General features: G+C 41.2%; 1 protein-coding gene across 1 annotated transcript in view; it reads left to right on the top strand.

The window, feature by feature from the left end:
- Positions 1–1771, top strand: part of LOC122815484 (extracellular calcium-sensing receptor-like) — a 157874-nt gene extending 156103 nt beyond the window's left edge. Inside the window, exon 5 of the mRNA XM_044088017.1 lies at positions 855–1771. Coding sequence (XP_043943952.1) covers positions 855–1771 — 917 coding nt within the window. The remainder of the gene's footprint in view (positions 1–854) is intronic.
- Positions 1772–23290: the final 21519 nt, after the last annotated feature.

Here is a 23290-nt window from a genome sequence, read left to right as displayed (position 1 = left end):
CTGCTTCATGGTGGGCATACCTCTCAACCTCTTGGAGCAAAACTCTGGACAAACCCTAAAATGGTGGGGGGACAAATAGGGACATATTTTAAATATTGCTCTTACAAACTTTTAGACAGTTGATAGATCTTGCATTAGCATGGATTTTGCTAAAGGATGTAGAGTCTTTTAAAACTCAAATGTGTGTCATTATATAATGACTTCAGTCCTCAGCTATTTTCCAGAAAGGTACAGATTTTAGGAGGAACACACCAAAATATGAGACAAAACTGTGGACATTCTGTGAAAATTTGTACAGTTGAGAGGTATCCTGATGTGTTGGGGTGTTATGAGTGTTCTCGCTCATTTTAATTGCTGAAAGGCAATTCTGGAGTGCAGGGGCGTGTGTATTGCAAGAGCTCTGCTCTCAGACACACCCTCTGCACTTGTACACAACTCCGTGTAAGTTTAACAGCACAGGCAGCGCGCCTTCAGGAATATGCAAGGTGCGCTGCCGTGCTGTACAGGAGCAGTCCCTGTCATGCAGGAATGACTTATTCCTGCATGGCTGCTTGCTAAATCCCAGGGAAGATCTTTATTTCAGTGCAAATAACTATGTTGTTGTTTTGAGGATTGACTGAAAAAATATTTTGATTCTTACTTGTTTAACAATAAGAAAATAAATAAAATATCTTGATGATTCCTTAAAGATTAAAATTAACTACTATATAAAATAAAAGGTGTTAAAAGCTGTAGTTCTAAAACTGTTCTACTAGAATTAGTTAATTGGTAGTAAAGGCTGCAAGTACTGAGTGACCTTATTTATGTATTTATTTACTGTTTTGCTTATTTATTTATTTTTATTTTTACTTTAGATGCCAATGCCTGTATTCCATGTTCTGCTGATCAATGGTCTAATAAGAATCAAGATGGATGCATTCTTAAGGTCATACAATTCCTATCCTATGAAGAGCCTCTTGGTATCATTTTGGCTTTCATTTCTACTGCCAGTTCTGCAATTACTGTGCTGATTTTCTGTGTTTTCATTAAATTTAGGGATACGCCACTTGTGAAGGCTAATAATCATGAACTCAGCTACCTTCTTCTCATTTCTTTGGTATTGTGTTTCCTTTGTTCATTAATATTCATAGGACAGCCAAGAAAAATGAACTGCTTGCTTCAGCAGCCTGCCTTTGGCATAATTTTTTCTATGTGTATCTCATCAGTTCTTGCCAAGACAATGACTGTTGTTATTGCATTCAGTGCCACTAAACCTGGAAGCCGAGCTAAACAGTGGGTGGGAAATAAAACACCAAATGGGCTTGTCATCTTTTGTTCTGCACTTCAGCTCCTGCTGTGTATTGTTTGGATTGTTGTTTCCCCACCATTCCCATATGTTAACAGGAATGCATCAAAGGACAGGATTATCATAGAATGCAATGAAGGATCAACGTTTGCCTTCTGCTGCATGCTGGGATATCTGGGACTCTTGGCGAGTGTGTGTTTCATTGTGGCCTTTATGGCACGAAAGCTGCCAGATAGCTTTAATGAGGCTAAATTCATCACATTCAGCATGTTAGTGTTTATCAGTGTATGGCTGTCTTTCATCCCAGCGTATCTCAGTACACAAGGGAAGTATATGGTGGCTGTAGAAATATTTGCAATCATATCTTCAAGTGCTGGCCTCCTGAGTTGCATATTTTTCCCCAAATGTTATATTATTTTATTCAGACCAGACAAAAATACACGAGAACACATGATGGGAAGAGTAAATCAAAGTGCTAGAGTTTAACTAATACACCAGATTTATTTATTTATTTATTTAACATTTGCTGACCGGGCTAGTCCAACTGGATATTTGTCCATTTTCAGTAGAGGTCCGGGGAGAAAAGCTCCAAAAGAACAGACAAAATTTAAAAACAAATTACAGTTACAAGGCATTTAACTTCAGTAACAGATACATTAGAGTTTAGATAAGATAAAAATACAGATAAAATACCACATCCCTTATTTTCAAGTTTGAATCTACTTATTTTTTTTTTCATAGAAGGAGATTAACAAGAAGGAAGAGAGAAATTATTAGAATCGGGTCTTAGTAAGGAGTTGGGAAAGAGACGAGGAACAGAGGAGAATACAAAGAGGAAAAGGAGAGAGAAGTAAAGTGAAGTGAGCTTCAAGTGGAGCAGGAAGCGGGTCGAGTATCTATTAAGTCTAGCTGGGTAAACTAAGTCCAACTGTCATGTAAAGTGACCTTCAGAATATGAGGAATATAAGGTGGAATAGCTAAGGAAGAGTTACGTGGTGATGTAACAGGAGAGAGTTTTAGTCAGGGTTGCTGCAGGGACAGAGCCAGCGGCTAGTAAGATGACGTTTAAGTTTCTTTTTGAAAAGTGAAGTAGAGGAGATATTAGTGAGGTCTCCAGGAAGTAGGTTCCAGCTTTTCCCCACTGTTTAGGAGAAAAGGGAGTCACCTGCTTTATTGTTGGATTTATGTGTAGATTAATAGTTTGTTAGATGAGCGAAGGTTAGAAAGATTTTTATATGGACTAATGAGATTTGTAAGAACTGGAGTTTTATCTGGGTAATAAAGGATTTTTTGGGTGATAATTAGTTGCTGAAATAAAAACTGATTGTACAGTTTAAGCCAACCGAGTTGTTTTAAATTTAGGCAGTGGTGTGTTCTAAATGGGGAGCTGGTAGTAAATCTGGCTATACTGTTATAGGAGATAGTGAACTTGTTCAGGTTAGTTTTAGATAGATTAGTATATATAGGTGAGGCATAGAAGAGAGTAGAGATAAGGTGGGTGTGGGCAATGGTAGTTCTAGCTGTAGGAGTGAGGAAGGGCTTGGTTTTGTAGAGGGAGCCAAGTTTTTTGTTTATCGATTTTATTGTGGTATTAATATGAGTGTCATAGTTAAGGCTATGGTCAATAGTAACCCCTAAAAGTTTGGTTGCTGTGTCAGGAGATATGACTGTGCTGTTTTTGGATATGATAGAGAAATGAAGTGGAGTAGATTTTTGTGTTGGAGTAAATAGCAGTAGTTTAGTCTTTTTCAGGATAAGGAGGAGACATCGCTGTAAAAAACACTCTTCTACAAGCTCAAAGACATTTTGGGTGAGGAACTGTAGTTCAGATGGGCTTGTGGCTGAGGAGATTAAAGTGGAATCATCAGCATATTGTATGGTTACAGCTTGGGGGATACTAGAAGCTAGATCATTAATAAAGATTGAGAATAAAAGAGGGCCTAAAATAGATCCTTGCGGTACACCAAGGAAGACAGGAAGAGGGGAGGATAGAGTGTTTTCCCAGAGCACTGCCTGTTTCCAATTATCTAAGTAAGACATGAACCTCTGCAGTGTTTGAGTGTCAAGTGAGAGTGATTTCAGAAGATTCAAGAGAATATGATGATTAACCATGTCGATCCAAAAGAATACGCACGTCACTGAAATGGTTATGTTTTTGTTTGAATCCTGCAAGATAACCCACAAAGATAATTACATGTTTTAGTTCTAGCTTTGAAACGTTTCACTTTTATGATTTAAATGTAAAATGTCTGTCTGCTATATCAGTAGGACAAAAATGTTTAGCATTTTACATGCCTTTTATGTCTGAAAATGTACTGAGTAAAAGAAGATAAAAAACACCTACAATGTAGTTGTCATAAATAGCTGTGCTGTTTTATTTATAATTTCTTAATCAGATTCTTTTCACGTGTATGTGTGTGTGTGTGTGTGTGTGTGTGTGTGTGTGTGTGTGTGTGTGTGTGTGTGTGTGTGTGTGTGTGTGTGTATATGCATGCATGCATGCATGTATATGTGTGTGTGTGTGTGTGTGTGTGTGTGTGTGTGTGTGTGTGTGTGTGTGTGTGTGTGTGCGTGTGTATGTGTGTGTGTGTATATGCATGCATGCATGCATGTATATGTGTGTGTGTGTGTGTGTGTATATGCGCGCAAGCATGTGCAAAAAATAGCTGTGCTGTGTTATTTATAATTTCTTAATCAGATTATATTCGTGTGTGCATGCATGTGCTTGTGTGCGTGGGTGTGTGTGTGCATGAGTGTGTGTGTGTGTGTGTGTGTGTAAGCATGTGGAAAAAGAGCTAGCCAGAGAAAATTTCCAAACATTAAAAGTTAACCTAGCTGTCTTCCCACACAGAGATTAAGTAGGGAGTTGTGAAATAGAGTTTTCTTTAGAGAACAGTAGTTTTTTGACTTTGTGTTCTGAGTTGTGGGTTACAGAGGTTTTTTTTTTTTTACTAGAAAAAGGAGTTATCAAAATTCTGAGTGCAGCTTGCATGAGATTATGGCAGAAGAGAGGAACAGAGTGTTGTCTATCTTGGTAAGCAGGGCAAAAAGCATTCCCTGCTGTGTTTGCTTAATAAGAGTGTTACTTCACTAGAGAAAAGAATGCCCTGGCTAAGGAAACTATGTGTTTGTCTTTGAGAAATGTGTGATCAAGGTGTTGGGCTAGTGAAATTTGAAAAATAGGAGAAAATGTATGCCTATCTTAGGAAATTCTAAGGCAGTGATGGTGTTAATTGTCCAAAACATCAGCTAGAGAAGCAAGCCTGGGATTCAATAAACTCCATGTAGTCTTCGCACAAAGCCTACACAGAGTTTACATGTGTGTGCGGTGGTGTGCAGCGAGCAGCAGTGTGCAATGCGTATTCATGCCATGCACCAAGGTTTTCTGGCTGGCAACAGTGTTGCTGGCCAGGAAACTGTGTACGCGAATACGGATAGCACTCCCATCTTAATCAGAACACTGACAATCTGCGGTTTTGCTTGGAATGCTACAATGATCACCAGGGCTTCACAGATAGTTCTCAATCTCTTAGTGCAAGACATCTGGACAAAGGCAAAGGCCAACATAATGGAGGGACAATGACTCAGAAATATGACATATTTGACATATTTGCCCTATAGAAATGTGCTAGAATAACCAGGGGTTTGTGTTAAGATACGTGTTCTGAAGGATTTGAAGTCTGAAACTCAAATGTATGTAATAGTCATGTCATTCCTGAGCTCATTCCAGTGATATGGCATAAAGCCACAAATTTGATAAGAGACACATCTGGACAATCTGTGAAAATCTGCACAGTTGAGAGGTATGAATTTTAAGTATGTGGTCCCAAATCAGTACAGGACATTGTATCTAGAGTGCAGAGTATTGTGATACCCCATTCCTGGCATTCTGTGCTGAAGCTGCGTAAATGATCAGTAACAGGACATGGGACTGCCATGTAAAATAAACACTCAGAGGAAGTGTGTGTATTGAACAGGGATGCACAGATGAATTTTAGGAATGAACACAGGGAAAGAGGACTGGTGAAACAACCTAATGTACAGCAGATGAGGGCATCTCAATCAAAGATGGTTGTAGCAGCAACTCCAATCACATATCTATATGGTATGGTAGGGAATGTACAGTGAAAACATTTGTATGTTTTTGTTTTTGCGTTTTCTGTTTTCAACTCAGTTTCAACACACATTTGAAAGCCTGTATTTGCACTTGTTTCTGTCCTGTAACTTATCTAGTGCAGATACAGATTCTTAGTTTTAGCACTTAAATTTGCTTGTTCATGCTCAGCACTTGTTCAGAACTTGTAAGCACTAAATAAGCTACTAATTACTGTAGCACTCTATCTTCCTCATTACCTAGAGGAAAACAGTTTTTGTACTTATTTTTCTCACTTGCTTAGAGAAAAACAGCTCTTGTACTCACTTTCCTCACTTATCTAGAGGAAAAACCCTGCAACTCTCTTTTTCCGCGGTTTTGCGCACAGAGCAGCGTCGGGCAGCGCCGGTTAGTTGGGGTATACTATTCCCGGCCCCAGAAAGTCTGCCCTGTAAATTTTCCCTTAGAACTAGGCAAGCCTCAAATCAGGTACTTCAGATCAGCTGCTCTTATTGCAGCACTTGCAAAACAGAAAACAGCACTTGTCCTAATCTCCTAGACAGCACTATTATTCTCCAAATTTCCTAGACAGCACTATTATAATATAGCATAAGACCCTCAATCGTCCACTCTTCAAAGCATGTCCAGAGGTCAGCTTCAGGTGTACTCTCCAGTTCATCTGGTGGAATTAGGCATCCTGAGGCAATGTCACAACTGCCTCATGTATACAGACAACCCTCTCCTCTTACCTCTAGACACAAACACTTGTGAGAGATGCAAATACCCAGCCAGACTGGAGACTAAGTGCTCTCAACCCATGACTGTAACAGACAGTCAAGAGGATAAGGAACACACTTGCATCACACCACCTTTCACACATGAATCTACAAAACAAGCACCGGCAAAACATAAGCATAAATACACAAAAACATATTCGGAGGCCCTAGGTACCAATCTGAAAAAGAAACAGTGCCCTCCAAAGCAAACAAGCAAGCAACCTGCACCCCCAAACACAAGCCAGAAAACACATAATTCACCTCAGCAGTGTGCCTCACAACAGCCCTTAAGGCAAAACACCATACCCAACACGCTAGTAATAGGAGACTCTAGAGTAAGGCACACGGATGTTCCACTCACCAGGCTGAACAAGAAGAAGGTTACTGTCAGCTGCCTGTCGGGTGCTCGGATCCGCCACATAACAAAAGCACTTAGGTCACTCCAGAACAAGTACAAGTATGATGCTGTCATTGTACATGTTGGTGTGAATGATCTAAGACGTACCTCCCTGGACTACATGAAAAGAGACATTGAGGAGCTCTCTGATCATGTAGCCCAAGCTGGTATGACCCTGACCTTGAGTAGCAAACTACCTTCACCTAGAATGATACCACAATACAAAGAAAAAATGATCAATTTCAACAATTGGCTAAGCTTCTGGTGTCATTCTAAGGGGATCCAGTGTCTGTCTGCCTGGGATGACATGATAGACAAGCCTCGCTGTTTTGCCAGAGATGGGTTGCACCTGTCACACCTAGGTTTTCGAATACTGGCCAAGGCTCTTGCCGTCCCCATAGTGCCTTTCTTAGGCAAGGCTCAAAGGACAAACCAACCACCGTAACCAGCACAGGTAACCAAAAACTAAGGGTAATGCTACTCAACGCCAGAAGTCTCAACCTCAAAATGCACACACTCGAGGCTCTCCTCAGCATGGAGAAAATCAATGTTTGTGCAGTGACGGAAACCTGGTTTAAGGCTCAAGAGAGCATCCCAGCACTGCCAGGTTACAATTCATATCATACCTTCTGGCCTCAGTTACCGGATCGCAGTACAAAGGGTGGAAGTGTATCCATATTCATCAAGGATACCCATATCTCCAGGTTAGTAGCACAGCATTATGCCTCAGAGATCATCCATGCGCAACGATCAGCAGGCAAAACCGCATTTCAAGTCATAGCTGGTTATAGATCACCCACCATGTCCCAAGATGCTCACTCTGCATTCCTTGAGACATTGGAAAATATAAAGGTCCTACCCAACACCATAATCTTGGGTGATTTCAACTACCCTGGTATAGACTGGGCGAACTACCAATGTTCCAACTCCTATGCTCAGCGATTCATAGAATTTATAAATTCAAATGCCCTTGAACAACTAGTATGTTCCCCCACTAGAGGGGACAACATATTGGATTTAATCATCACAAATATGGGCACCCACTGTACCACACCTGTTATCACTCCCTCCTTGGTCAGATCCGACCACAAACTGATAACCCTGGACATCCTCACCCCTCCACCTTCCCCAGTCAAAAAACATAGTCAAAACCTTTCCAAAGCAAACTTCAAACTACTTGCATCCGAAGTGGAAAGCTTCACTATTCCCTTGCAGAAGGATAATGATATCCAGGATGCGGAATCCTACACCAAGGCACTCTATATGCATCTTCAGGATTGCATGGACTGTGCTATCCCAAATAAAACCAAGACTCCTTCCTCAAGCAAGAAGAAACCAGTCTGGTGGACCCCGGCCATAAGCAAACTTTACAATAAAAGGAGGAGACTTATACAAAAAAGGCCAAATCTCAGGTAGAAAAGTCATCCCTGATCAGCATTAGTGAGAAATTGAAGACCCTCATCAAGTCAACTAAAGCTAATTTTGAAAAGAAAGTTGCCAAGGATGCCAAGGATAACCATAAGGCCTTCTATGGCTACGTCAAAAACCTAAATGGCAACGCTCAGGTCTGTTCTGAGCTAGTACAAAATGGAGCAAAATACACTGACCCTTCTGACATTGCCAACATCTTGGCTGACAGGTTCAGTGCAAATTTCACTGCCCCCTCACCACCTACAGGGCCTATTACCATTCCAGGGGATTGTGTAAGTCCAATTATTACTGATACGTTGGTTAACAAGGCTCTATCTAAAGCTAAAAACACTGCCTCCATGGGACCAGATGGTGTCCCAGGCTGTGTCATACGCGAGCTCCAAAAGGAATTAACCCCGCATCTTAATACCCTGTTCAGTCTCAGCCTCTCCACAGGATATGTGCCCAGAGAATGGCGCATGGCAATGGTGGTCCCACTACACAAGGGTGGGGCCACAACTGACGCTGGGAACTACCGACCAATAAGCCTGACCAGTCTGATCTGTAAGGCTATGGAGCAAATCATTATGGAGCTCATAAATGGAGAGATTGGGAACCTCCAGTCGCTGGACCCCACACAGTTCGGCTTCGTCAAGGACAGATCATGCCTCCTGAACCTGGTGGATTTCTTTGAGACAGTTACTCAGGCTATAGATAAGGGAAATGAGGTACACATGTCTTACCTTGACCTTGCTAAAGCATTTGACACCATTCCCCATTTGGGTATTATTGATAAGCTCACCTGCCTGGGCATAAACCCTTACATCACAAGATGGATCACAAACTGGCTCTCAGACAGATCCCATAAAGTAAGATTAGTGGGATCTATGTCCAAATCCAGACCAGTAACAAGTGGTGTGCCTCAGGGCTCTGTCCTGGGGCCCCTCCTGTTTGGCATATACTTCTCAGAAGTACAGGCAAGCACAGAAGGGCTGTGGCTGACTAAGTTTGCAGACGACTGCAAACTGGGTGCTATAGTAGAGTCTCCGGCCGACATGGAGATCCTCCAGAAGGGCCTAAATGAGACTGATGCATGGTGTCAAAGCCATGGTCTCAAGCTAAATGCAAAAAAATGCGTAGTAATCCCCTTTGGAAAAAACAGAGTACCCGCAAACTACAACATAGGAGGTAATCCCCTGAAATCTGAAGAAGAAATAAGGGATCTAGGGACCCAAGTAGATAACCAGTTTTCCTTTGATAACCATGTTGCCAAAGTGGTTAGAAAATCCTTCTATGTGACCCATCTTATCATGAAAGGGTTCACATCAAGATCTAAGGATGTAATGGTGCCCCTCTACTCTTCCCTCATCAGACCCATTATTGAGAACAATGCACCAATTGGAATGTACCTGGCTAGACATCTCCAGCAGCTGGAGAGACCACAGAGGTACCTAACCAAGAGAATTACTGGCCTCAAACAGTTGCCCTATGCAGCACAATTGAAAAAGCTAAGACTGTTCTCTGTTGCATACCGCTTTCTCAGAGGCAATCTCTGTCTAAAGTACAGAGCCATGTCCAACCCAGAATTGTTGAACATGCTCCATCTTAGCAAAACCAAATCTACTCGAGCTATACGCTCTAGGGATATAAACCGCAACAAAACAATGAATAGAACATGCTGGAGGGATAGATTCCCTTCGCAGAGACTTCCCTTACTATGGAACTGGGTCCCAATCTACATAAGACAGAGCCTCTCACTATCACTCTTCAAGAGGAACCTTGATGAGTGGATGGGTAACAGAAAGTTCACACCGGGGATCACACCAACAGCACTACTAGATAGGGGCCAAGGGGTACTAGCTGCTAGTACAAGGGTCTAGGGAACTACTAAAGGGGCGATGAATACCGCACAACATGGCTGGGCTAATATATGCCTTCGGGCAGATAGCTCAGTACCAACCTATGAACCTATGAACCTATGTGACTGTCACACAAGATTACATAACAATGGTGAGGATGTTTATGTTAGATAAGCATCCTTACGTGAAGAATGCAGAGGACATCCATCAGGTATCTGGCATACAAATGGGTAGGGTGCACATTTTGAAAATGTGCAAACTAATTTGCCTGAATATGAATATAATCTCGGCAGAGGTCTCCAGCAAGTGGAGGACAGGTAAAGGCTCATTGTCAACCTTAAAAGAACCAACCACAATCATGGACAATATCAGAATAATACCACCAGTAACCCATGTCTCTGATACAGCATATGTGATTTAGAGTGATAACAGATGATTCTGCACAAACACGTGTACAACTATTCTGATATGTATACACTCTATGAGGGTAATCATGCACACTGTCCTGGCACTGTAACATCTGCTGGAGGTATTAGGAGCAATACAGGCTAGTTGACTGGTCTGCATTCCATATATATATATATATATATATATATATATATATATATATATATATATATATGTGTGTGTGTGTGTGTGTGTGTTATCCATGCCATTAGTGTTGTCAAACACCTATCTATGTACTGTGTACATCACCAGGACAGGTAGCACACGTGCATCTGTTGTAACAACTTGATGGGTGTTCTGCACCATCAGATAGTCATGTTTATGCCGTAAAAAGGATACCTAGGTATGACCAATAATCTGTGTGACAGCTCAGTCTGACAAAGGCGGTACACCACAGTTACACATCACTGGAAGATCTGTAGGGAGGTACATGAAGAAGGTGCATTGTACTCAGTTATTGGTGTGATGAAGACTAGAAACAATGGAGGTTTTATGGCCTCTGATGTGGATGTCCTTCATATACTCAGTACTGGTGTTACATACAGGAGGGTAGTCAGCACTGTGACCACATACTGGTGGATGTTCCACTTATCATCTACCCAGGACACATGTAATATTCCTATTGGTCTGATTACAGAGTATGATGTCCACCTTATTCTTGAGTTGTGTGTCTGTTTTTGTGACATAATAACCCCCCTTGTTTTCCTGTCATTGCAGGTGTTGTCATGACTGTGGCAGCAATATTTGGTATGTGTTGATACTCTCTGTATTATACTAATATCACAGTTGGAGTCAATGATTGGCCACAATCTGTAGTACTTCAGTCAGTTATTTGAACTCAGGATGTGTAGGTCATCTGTGATGTCCATCACTTAACCAGTAGACAGGAAAGGGCCTAGCAGACAGCCCTGATGTATGGACCTGATCACTGGACCTTAGATATAGGTCACTTCAAACATTTCAGCTTAGTGAGATGCCACATATGTCATACACTGGTCTACCTACTTGGTGATATGGCTGTTTATAGTGACATCTGACAGGGTCAATTGAATTGCTTAGTATGGATTTGTGTCAGATGTCTTAGCTTGGTCAAGTTGCACAGGATGATAGTGCTAACATCATGTATGCCCTTGATGATCTCTTTGAGGACATCACTCAGATGTAACAGACATGATGTAGCATTAATAACTCACACAGCTCAGCTGTACACAGCTGGGATATAACTAGTGCCCATTTAGAAAAGGTCCATGATGGCATGTTGGTCTACCTCATGGTTGTGGAGAGTCAGGATGTGTCTATACATGCATGGAGCAGGTGGTGTCCTACCCAACTTAGATGTATGTATGTATGTTGATGTACATCCTTCTATGAAAACATAGCCCATGTGGAGGGTGTGTTGAAGTGTGTATGTAACTGTATCAGGAAGGTGTATGTGCTGAGTCACACCATAGGCAATCTGTGAAGTTGTCGCAGCCCATTGATTCTGTGTGATAGGCCTGGATGAAGGTAAGACAGTGCATACTGCCTATCGTAATCTGGCCTAGGGTTTGGACACAATCCCTCAAACAGGTATCATTGACAAACTCTCCCAGCTGGGGATTGACACTTACGTCACTAGATGGGTAACTATTTGGCTCACCAACAGAACACATACTGTGAAAGTTGGTGAATCAACCTGTACCAGTAGAGGTGTCACCATTGGCAAACCCCAGGGATCTGTGCTTGACCCTTTACTGTTTGGACTATATTTCTTGACAGTTCAGGTTAAAGTATATGGCCTTTGGCTTGCCAAGTTTGCTGATTCTTGCTTATTGGGTGCAATCATTGAGTCCACCAATGATGATAACATACTACAGGAGGGACTAACACATGCATACTGTGTGCAGTCATTGAGTCCACCAATGATGATAACATACTACAGGAGAGGCTAACACATGCATACTGGATGCAATCATTGAGTCGACCAATGATGATAACATATGTTAGAAAAATATGTATTAATGTGTGTATTAGCAATATGCTTAGTGTATTCAGTGCTTGAAAAGGGTTAACACATTTATTCTATTTCATACTGCATAAATCTGTACAAACTGCAGTTGCCTTCTGACCTTGTACTGTTAGCTAAAATCTTGCTTGTGCCTTGGAAATTTACTGAGAAGCAGGTGATTTCTGCATGTGTTAGGAAAATAATGAATAGGACAATACTACTTGTATGAAACTTAGACAAGAAGCTCCACTGTGCCATGAGAAAATACACAGTTGTAGAAGTTATAGATAATTGCTACAAAGCCTGCTTGAAAATATGAACTGCAATCAGCATTTGCTTGTATCTGTATTAGAAGAGTACCTTGAAATGTAACACTGTACAACAGATGCTTGTAAATGGATTAATAGTCACCAAGGCCAGGTTGTTTTTCTGAAAAGTTTCTCACAAATCTAGTCATGTCAGCAGAAAATCTGAGTTACATCTGCTGTAGAACAATACTGAAAGTTGTGTTTGATTTCGTCAGCTTAGAAGGCCATGTCTTGTAAAACAGTATAAGAATGAACATACTTCCTGTTAGTAGTTAAACAAATCCTTGTATTTGCATGTTTTTGTCTCCTTGCTGCAAGTAAATTAAAGTGCCTTAACTGAACCTTATGTGTATTGGTCTTTGAAGTTTTTTCCTTTGACAGATTGGTCCTTCGGACCGGAAACCTTCACTTCGCCTCGGATCAGACAGGCCAGGTGGCTTGAAACCGTACGGGAAAGAAACCACATCGGTTCTTCTTATTTGAAAAGTCCTCTGACTGAATTGTCGTACAAAAGAGGCCAGCCACTTTCTGATCTGCGACTGAAGGACAGGTTTACTCGAACCAGGTGATCAATCATGAAGGCTCAGGTAAGGTGAATCCACCTTCTTTTTTCTGTTTTAGGTCAGGGACTAGATTTGTATTTGTTCTATTAAGACTTTATTTATAAGTCAGGGACAGAAAGATTACTGTCTTGTCATAGATCAGGGAAACAAAACAAGTAGGCAGTCATTCTGAAGAGACTATAAAAACATCCATGGTACCACGTTAAAAATAAGACATTATGTAACGATTAAAATGGTAGAACAAAATGGGTAATAATTGTACAAAAAGATCCCAAAATCCACCGTTAACCGAAGACGCGAAATACATGCAGTCACAGCGTGCTGATAATATTAAATACTACTCAAAATGGGTTAATAAGTATGAATTTGATGGTAAACTAGAAAAATCCTCGCTTGTCAAACTTGTCAGACAGCTTAAAACCGATTCTAAAGGTCGGGTAAAAAAGCAACGTCAATTAGGAATTCCTCAGGCACACAGGTGGGTTGAGGAAGTAAACTGAAGGGAACAAAAGACTAATAATTCAAAAGCGATGTTTTTAGATAAGGAGGATAGTAACTTAGTAATAGCATCAGCCCCTCCACCTCCCTTACCAGAATATGAGGCAAGTGAACAAGTTAGCCCACCCCTGCGATATCCTGCTGTCACTGTAAATAGAGACACTACAAAAGCAACACCGTTTATTAGAGATCCCGTCGAGACCAGGTCTCGAACACGGGCAGGTAACTCAAAAGGGGACATTGAGTTATACCAAATGGGTAGGACTTCACAATCTATGAGTGAAGAAGAAATATGCCCACTTATAGAAGTGCCTAATCCTCAGGCAGGGCAAGAAGGTCAGGACCCAACTATTCTAGTGTATAGACCCTGGACTCCGGAAGACATCCGGAAAGCCACTGAGGGAATTCCCCATCCAAAAGTTAATTTTAGAAAGTTCTTAGAAGATTTGCAAGGAATGAGGCTAAGTTATAATTTAAACGGTGAAGAGGTAGAAAAAGTAGTCAGACAAATTGTGGGACCAGATTGGCACATGATTAGGGGCGACTGGAATCCCCGTGATATTGCGCTCAGACCCCTCCCACATAGCAGCACAGAGTTAGACAACAGAGTGAAAGGTCTTACAGACCGAATCTCTGAAAAATGGAAGCCTAGGGCAGACTGGACTTGCATTAATCAATGCATCCAACAGGAAGGTGGAGCTATTGACAGATATTATGCCAGACTATTAGAATGTTTTAATAACCATTGTGAAATGCAGGTTCCTGAAGATCAGACACATGATTCCCCATATGAGCAGCAGCTAAAGAATGCATTTTTGAAAGGCAGTATTGCACCTATAAGCAGCTTTATTACAAAACACATGGTAGATCATGACGAAAGGCATTTTAATAACAAAAAGAAAAAGAAAGCCCAAGTATTTTCTGTAGAAGATGGAGCAGAAGTTTATGTAGTACAGTCCGGGAAAAAGGGCAAGAGAAATGCCCAGGGAAACAAACAATCTGATCAACGATCAGAGGACTTTGAAGGGTGAAAGAAAAGGCGTGAATGTTTTAAATGCGGTAAGAAAGGACACTTGGCAAGGGATTGCAGGAAAAACAAGAAGGCAACCACGGAGGATAAGGAGGGTGAGGACTGACTATATGATAGTCAGGAATCACTAGAAGGGGATAGCAGAGAAGGGACAAATGAGTATGTGATAGAGGGAGTAGAGAATGTGACAGAAGAAATAGAGGAAGTGCAGGAAGTCACGGATAGCGAAGAAAATGAAATATTAGATTTGGCTTTATTGAGTTTAGAGCTCTATTTAGCAGACACGAAACCAGAAGTTACACTCCTGGTAGAAGGGAGGGAAGTCAGATTCTTGTGTGACTCAGGGGTATCACTGACCCTGATACATCCCTTCAAACTGCCAGAGAACTCAGAATCACCTGATTACATATTAGTGAAAACAGCTAATGGACAGCTGTATCAGGAGCCCCTCTCCCATAATATTGTGATAACTGATCCTGTTTCAGGATTGACCCAGAAAAGTAAAATTGTTGTATCTGCAAAATGCCCAGTAAACCTCTTGGGCAGAGACCTTATGCAGCTTTTTGGTATAGAAGTAGTTCCGACTATGCAGGGTATGGAAGCACAGCGACAAATTGTTACCTTTGCAGTGCAATCGGAGGGAAAAACATATTATTGGTACAGCCAGGACTTGGTTACGACTGGTCCAGGGCGGTGACCAAAGAGTTGATGAACGTAGCCATCAGCAGGTTCCCCTCCCTTGATATTGATAAACAGCATTTGTTGCACTGTACTCTGTATTATTGTAACACACCAGGACCTGATAAGGAATATGAGCAAGAATTGTTTAGAAATCATGCAAACAGATTGATATTACGTAAGCTGTACTGGGACACAGAAGGGAACAGTGTAGCCAGCTGTTCATTGCCCCAGGAGTTCTTTGCACTCTATAAATCTAATCGATTACCAAATGTTAGCTTAACTAAGGACAAGAATGTAAAATGGGTAGACTTAGGAGAAAAAGTCATGAGATGGGAAAAACAGACAGAGTTAGAACTGTCAGGACAGGGAATACAAATGCAGAAGTTGAATTGGATAACTCAGACCCACCCAGCTGTACACTTGCAGTCTAGCAAGGACAGCTGATTAGCACTCCTATTGAAGGAGGAATAGAATGCCTTACAGAACATACCAGAAACTCTCTGGTCAACAGGAAAATCAGATGTAGGACTTATTCGTACAGCGGGACCAGTTACTATTACACCAAAGTCAGCATTTAGACCACAAAAGAGACAGTATCCCTTAAGAAAAGATGCAGAGGCAGGAATCAAACCTATTATAGCAGCTTTACTTAAGGAAGGGGTGCTGGTAGAATCTTCCGATTCACCATGTAACACACCCTTATTTCCTGATAAGAAAGCGAATGGAGAGTGGCGTATGGTCCAAGATTTACAAGCTGTAAATGATGCAGTAATACCAAGGGCACCTATGGTGACAGACACACACACCTTGTTGAATGATTTAAAAGCTCAACAGAAATATTTTTCTGTGGTAGATATCAGCAATGCGTTCTTTTCGATACCGATACACCCTGACAGCCAGCATTGGTTTGCATTCACATTTCAGGGGAAAAGGTATACATATACGTGACTACCATAGGGGTATTGTGAAAGTCCAACAATATTCTCACAAAAAATGGCAAGCAACTTGGCGGGATTTACCCCACCAAGAGGTAGTCAGATTTTGCTTTATGTTGATGATATCCTGCTGGTGTCCCCCACCCAGCAAGATTGTAAAGAAGACACTATAGCGCTATTACAATTTTTAGCCACTGAAGGACATAAAGTAAACAAAAATAAACTGCAGCTTTGGATAAAACAAGTTAAATACCTAGGATATGTGATATCCAAGGAAGGTAGGACATTAGATGAGGACAGAAAAATAGCGATTTTGCAAGCACCAAAACCCACTACCAAGAAGGAAATTATGTCCTTCCTGGGTAAGACTAATTTTTGTTGGAGTTGGATTCCAAATTATGCTTTGGAATCTGCACCATTGACTAACCTGATTTATAAAACGCCTATGGCAGCACAGGATTTGCTACAAAGGACACCAGAAGCAGAATCTGCTTTCTGCAAACTGAAACTGTTAATAGCGTCCTCATTAGTTTTGGGATTACAAAACTATCATAAACGTTTTTTCCAAACTGTAGATTGTAAACAAGGTTATATGACATCAGTGTTAACACAGCAGCATGGGGACAAGCAATGCCCTATTGCTTATTATTCATCACAACTGGACCCAGTGGCACGGTCTTTACCTCACTGTGTACAAGCAGTAGTTGCAGCTGCAATGGCAGTACAGGCTTTGGCCTCGGTAGTGTTGTTCCACCCTCTCACATTGAGAGTGCCTCATGCAGTCGCAATTATTTTACTGCAAGAGAAGGTAGCATATCTTTCCCCTGCTAGGCATCTTTCCTGTATGACTATACTGTTGAGCTAACCTCATATGACAATTGAACGATGTATGACTTTGAACCCTTCAACCTTGCTCCCAACCCCTGCAGATGGCACACCACACAGCTGCCTGCAGGTGATTGAGCAAAAGACACTGCCAAGAAAAGATCTCACGGATGTTCCCTTGGATGATGCCGCGGTGACATACTACGTGGACGACTCATGCGAAAGGGGTCCTGCAGGACAGAACCTAGTAGGATATGCAGTAGTTTCTGATACTGACATTATAGAAGCGAAATCTTTACCACATAGTTTATCTGCACAGGCAGCAGAATTGATTGCCTTGACATGGGCATGTACCTTAGCAAAGGATAAATGTGTGAACATTTTTACTGACAGCCAGTATGCTTTTTCTACTGTACATGTTTTTGCGCAACAGTGGAAAAATCGAGGAATGATAACATCTACTGGCAAACCAATCAATCATGCACAGTTTCTTTTAGATCTTTTAGAATCTATTCAGTTACCTCAGAAAGTAGCTATTTGTAAATGCAGAGCTCATACCAAACAACAGGATAGGATTTCAAAAGGTAATGCGAGAGCTGATACAGCTGCAAAGCAGGCAGCTTCAGAAGTATTTCTTTTGAATGAGGAATTACAAACCTCTGAGATTTTAGACCTAGAAATGTTAAAGACAACGCAGACACTTACTACGCAAGCTGAAAAACAAAGATGGGTAAAACGAGGAGCAATTCTCGAAAAGGGGCTGTACATCTCTAAAGTAGGAAAACCGATATTACCATCTAATTTGTTTAGATATGCAGCTTTGTTGAACCATGGGCAGTGCCATGTCCCAACAGGGGGGATGGTACAGCTGGTGAACCAAGTGTTCACGACGTATGGATTTACAAATTACTCTAAAAAATTGTGTTCGTTATGCCACATCTGTAATAAACATCAGGCACAAGGGGCATTAAAGCCCAAGCAAGGGAGTTTCCCTACACCACCGTATCTGTTTCACACTATCTGTATGGATTTCATAGAATTGAACAAATGTGAAAATAAGAAGTATTGTCTTGTCATTGTAGATATGTTTTCCAGATGGGTGGAAGCCTTTCCAACTAAAAATACAGATGCTATGACTGTGGCCAAAGTTCTTGTTAAAGAAATCATCCCTAGATTCGGCATTCCGGAAAGGATCTACAGTGACAACGGCATGCACTTCGTAAATCAAACCATACAACAGTTAAGTAAACATTTTTGCATTTCCCTAAAGAATCATTGTGCGTATCACCATCAATCAGCAGGGCTAGTAGAGAGGCATAATGGGATTTTAAAGAGTAAGCTAAGAAAATTAGTAGCAGAAACGCAGAGAAACTGGGTGTATTGTCTGCCCCTGGCACTGTTGAGCATGAGAACTGTTCCGAATGCAAAAGGATTGACTCCTTTTGAAAAGCTTTTTGGAAAGACTTACTATATACCTCAGTGGAAATCTCTCATGCCTGCAGACCAGGAAGCTGACAGTACATTAGCAGAGTATATGCGTAAGTTATTAAATTCTAAACATTTGTTGCAGTTAAATTCTGTTTCAGATAAAGAACGAACCAGACCGTCAGAAGTGGCAGTGCCCCCTGGAGCGTGGATCTGGCTGAAGGTAGTTAAGAAAAAGAACTGGGCGTCTCCGAAGTGGGAAGGTCCATATCAAGTACTTTTGTCAACACCCACTGCAGTCAACATAGCGGAGCGAGCCTCTTGGATCCACCTGATGCACTGTAAATTAGTTAAAAACTTTGAACTGGATAAAAATCTTGTTACATGCCAAGAGCAAAAATGATAGAGTCCAGAAGAAACAGGAATGCAGAACAACCCTTTCCTCAGATGTATTGCATAATCATCCTGTTAACTGTATTAGTGACAATAATCTTTTTGTTGTGGCCTTTTCTTTTCCCAGCCACACAGACTGAACTGAATAAATTTGAAGCATTACTCATAAACTGGCATCCAAACTTTAACACTTACCAGGCAATTAAATATGTGTATGCTGAGACTTTCAATGTTTTGAATTGCTGGATTTGCACAGCTTTGCTGACAGCATACGGGGGGGTTATTAATGACTACAGTCCCCCTAGGGGTCAATGAGACCTGAGAGAACTTGATTTATGATACCTCAACCATTACAGCACAAGATAAAATAGCATTGCACTTGTCTGTTCCACAAAAGGCAACTGTGTATTTTTATAAAAATGATACTGTTCAGGTGGGTTGGAGCAATTGCAATGTAACTGTTCCTTATAGATGTTACACTAAAGGTAACAAAGTAGATCTTTATTGTAATACAAACTATGATTCATTTCTTGGATTGATGCACAAAACACTTGATGAAGTAAAACATAATTATGTTCTTTATAAACAGCTGTCTACAATTGATAGAAAAATGCTTCATGCAGGGCGAGTGTATATTCATAGCAAGGTTACTACTAAAGTAGAGGACTGTTATTTTGTGTGTGGTAGAAAGGCATACAAATGGTTACCTGAGAATTGGTCCGGCAGTTGTTTTTTGGGTTACCTGGTTCCGGCCATATGACACACTGCAGTATTGCCTCATGGGAAAATTCGAAATGTCCGAGAAGTCATCAAGAAACCTGTAAATCCAGTGGGACAAATCGATGCGCGTTGGAAAGACCATCACTCTCTAGGCAAAGGACTGACACACATGGACTTGAGTGATAGTGTTATATCGTGGGCAGGCATATTACCAGCATATGGAGCAGTGAAATCGATCTGGGAGCTGAGAAAACTGTCAAAACTTCTCGAAGTAATGAACAACGCAACTTTTTCTGCTCTCGAATTGGTAACTGATGAACTGAATGCTATGAGAACTGTAGTGCTCCAAAACCGCATGGCTCTCGACTTCACCCTAACAGCGAGAGGTGGTACTTGTGCTTTAATCCAAGAAGAATGCTGTTCATATATTCCTGACCATAAACACGAGATAGACAATCATCTTGAGGTAATTCAGCAAGTGTCGGCCATGACCAAACCAGGCCCAAACCCACTGACGGACTTTTTCCAGAAATGGTTTGGGGGGGTGGGGTACCATCCTAATGAACATCTTGATTGCCATTTGTGTAGGTATGCTCCTACTGGGAGTATGTGTTTGTTGTGGTATCCCCTGCATGAAAAGACTGGTTAAAGACCTAATAGACATTTCAGTTTCTGAAACCTTATATCAAAGTACTGAGTTTGATGAACTGTTAAAAGACTAAAAATGCTTCCATAAGTTTAAACTGAATGACTCTCTTAACTGCGAATCCTGAGTGGAAGAGGTTAGGAGAAGAAAACAAACTGTTTATGCTTATTTTGAAAGTAGAATAAAAGTATTAATAGGAGGGACATTTTAGAAAAATATGTACTAATGTGTGTTTTAGCAATATGCTTAGTGCATTCAGTGCTTGAAAAAGGTTAACACATTTATTCTATTCCATACTGCATGAATCTGTACAAACTGCAGTTGCCTTCTGACCTTGTACTGTTAGCTAAAATCTTGCTTGTGCCTTGGAAATTTACTGAGAAGCAGGTGATTTCTGCTTGCGTTAGGAAAATAATGAATAGGACAATACTACTTGTATGAAACTTAGACAAGAAGTTCCGCTGTGCCATAAGAAAATACACAGCTGTAGAAGTTATAGATAATTACTACAAAGCCTGCTTGAAAATATGAACTGCAATCAGCATTTGCTTGTATCTGTATTAGAAGAGTACCTTGAAATGTAACACTGTACAACAGATGCTTGTAAATGGATTAATAGTCACCAAGGCCAGGTTGTTTTTCTGAAAAGTTTCTCACAAATCTAGTCATGTCTGCAGAAAATCTGAGTAACATCTGCTGTAGAACAATACTGAAAGTTGTGTTTGATTACGTCAGTTTAGAAGGCCATGTCTTGTAAAACATTATAAGAATGAACATACTTCCTGTTAGTAGTTAGACAAATCCTTGTATTTGCATGTTTTTGTCTCCTTGCTGCAAGTAAATTAAAGTGCCTTAACTGAACCTTACGTGCATTGGTCTTTGAAGTTTTGTCCTTTGACAACATACTACAGGAGGGGCTAACACATGCATCCTGGGTGCAATCAATGAGTCCACCAATGATGATAACATACTACAGGGTGAGCTAACACATGCATACTGGGTGCAATCACTGAGCCCACCAATGATGATAACATACTACAGGAGGGGCTAACATATGCATACTGGGTGCAATCATTCAGCCCACCAATGATGACAACATACTACAGGAGGGGCTAACACATGTATAATCGGTGCAATCATTGTGTCCACCAATGATGATAACATACTACAGGAGGGGCTAACACATGCATATGGGGTGCAATCATTGAGTCCACCAATGATGATAACATACTACAGGAGGGACTAACACATGCATACTGGGTGCAATCATTGAATCCACCAATGATGATAACATACTACAGGAGGGGCTAACAGATGCGTACTGGGGGCAATCATTGAGCACACCAATGATGATAACATACTACAAGAGGGGATAACACATGCATACTGGATGCAATCATTGAGTCCACCAATGATGACAACATACTACAGGAGTGGCTAACACATGCATACTGGGTACAATCATTGTGTCCACCAATGATGATAACATACTACAGGAGGGGCTAACACATGCATACTGGGTGCAATCATTGAGCCCGCCAATGGTCATAACATGCTAAAGGAGGGGCTAACACATGCATACTGGGTGCAATCATTGAGTCCACCAATGATCATAACATACTACAGGAGGGGCTAACACATGCATACTGGGTGCAATCTTTCAGCCCACCAATGATGACAACATACTACAGGAGGGGCTAACACATGTATACTGGGTACAATCATTGAGCCCACCAATGATGATAACATACTACAGGAGGGGCTAACACATGCATACTGGGTGCAATCACTGAGTCCACCAATGATGACAACATACTACAGGAGGAGCTAACACATGCATACTGGGTGCAATCATTCAGCCCACCAATGATGACAACATACTATAGGAGGGGCTAACAAATGTATACTAGGTGCAATCATTGAGTCCACCAATGATCATAACATACTACAGGAGGGGCTAACACATGCATACTGGGTGCAATCATTGAACCCACCAATGATAATAAGATACTACAGGAGGGGCTAACACATGCATACTGGGTGTAAGCATTGAGTCCACCAATGATGATAACATACTACAGGAGTGGCTAACACATGCATACTGGGTGCAATCACTGAGTCCACCAATGATGACAACATACTACAAGAGGAGCTAACACATGCATACTGGGTACAATCATTCAGCCCACCAATGATGACAACATACTACAGGAGGGGCTAATACATGCATACTGGGAACAATCATTGAGCCCACCAATGATGATAACATACTACAGGAGGGGCTAACACATGCATACTGGGTGCAATCAATGAGCCCACCAATGATGACAACATACTACAGGAGGGGCTAACACATGTATACTGGGTGCAATCATTGAGCCCACCAATGATCATAACATACTAAAGGAGGGGATAACACACGCATACCTGGTGCAATTATTTAGTCCACCAATGATCATAACATACTACAGGAGGGGCTAACATATGCAGACTCGGTGCAATCATTCAGTCCACCAATGAAGATAACATACTATAGGAGGGGCTAACACATGCATACTGGGTGCAAGCATTGAGTCCACCAATGATGATAACATATTACAGGAGGGGCTAACACAGACAAATGATTGTTGACAAAGCCACATGGTCTACTCATAAATGCAGAAATGTGTTTTTATTTGATCCTGCTGAAAAGTGGAACTCCATGCTAATTACAGCATTGACAACAGTCCCACTATGCTGAAACCCAGTGATACAAGCACTGGGAACACATGTAAATAGCAATCTGAACTTTGACCACCGAGTTTCCACACTGATATTGAAAGCCTATGTTGTGCACATCATAAGTTACACCATCATATTCAGATCATGGGACTGTATGACAGCACTATACTTGAACCTCATCATAACACTCACACAGTGTGATGCTCTGTTTTGCATGTACCTCACAAGACACATGCAGCAGCTGGAGAGACCACTAGGGTTTTCCAACAAGGAAACACAGAGCCTACAAAC

The sequence above is a fragment of the Protopterus annectens genome, chromosome 1.part1 (assembly GCF_019279795.1).
Source record: "Protopterus annectens isolate FY-2018-M chromosome 1.part1, PAN1.0, whole genome shotgun sequence".
Lineage (NCBI taxonomy): Eukaryota > Metazoa > Chordata > Ceratodontiformes > Protopteridae > Protopterus > Protopterus annectens.
The sequence above is the reverse complement of the archived record's forward strand: the minus strand, read 5'-3'. Positions and strand labels throughout refer to the sequence as shown.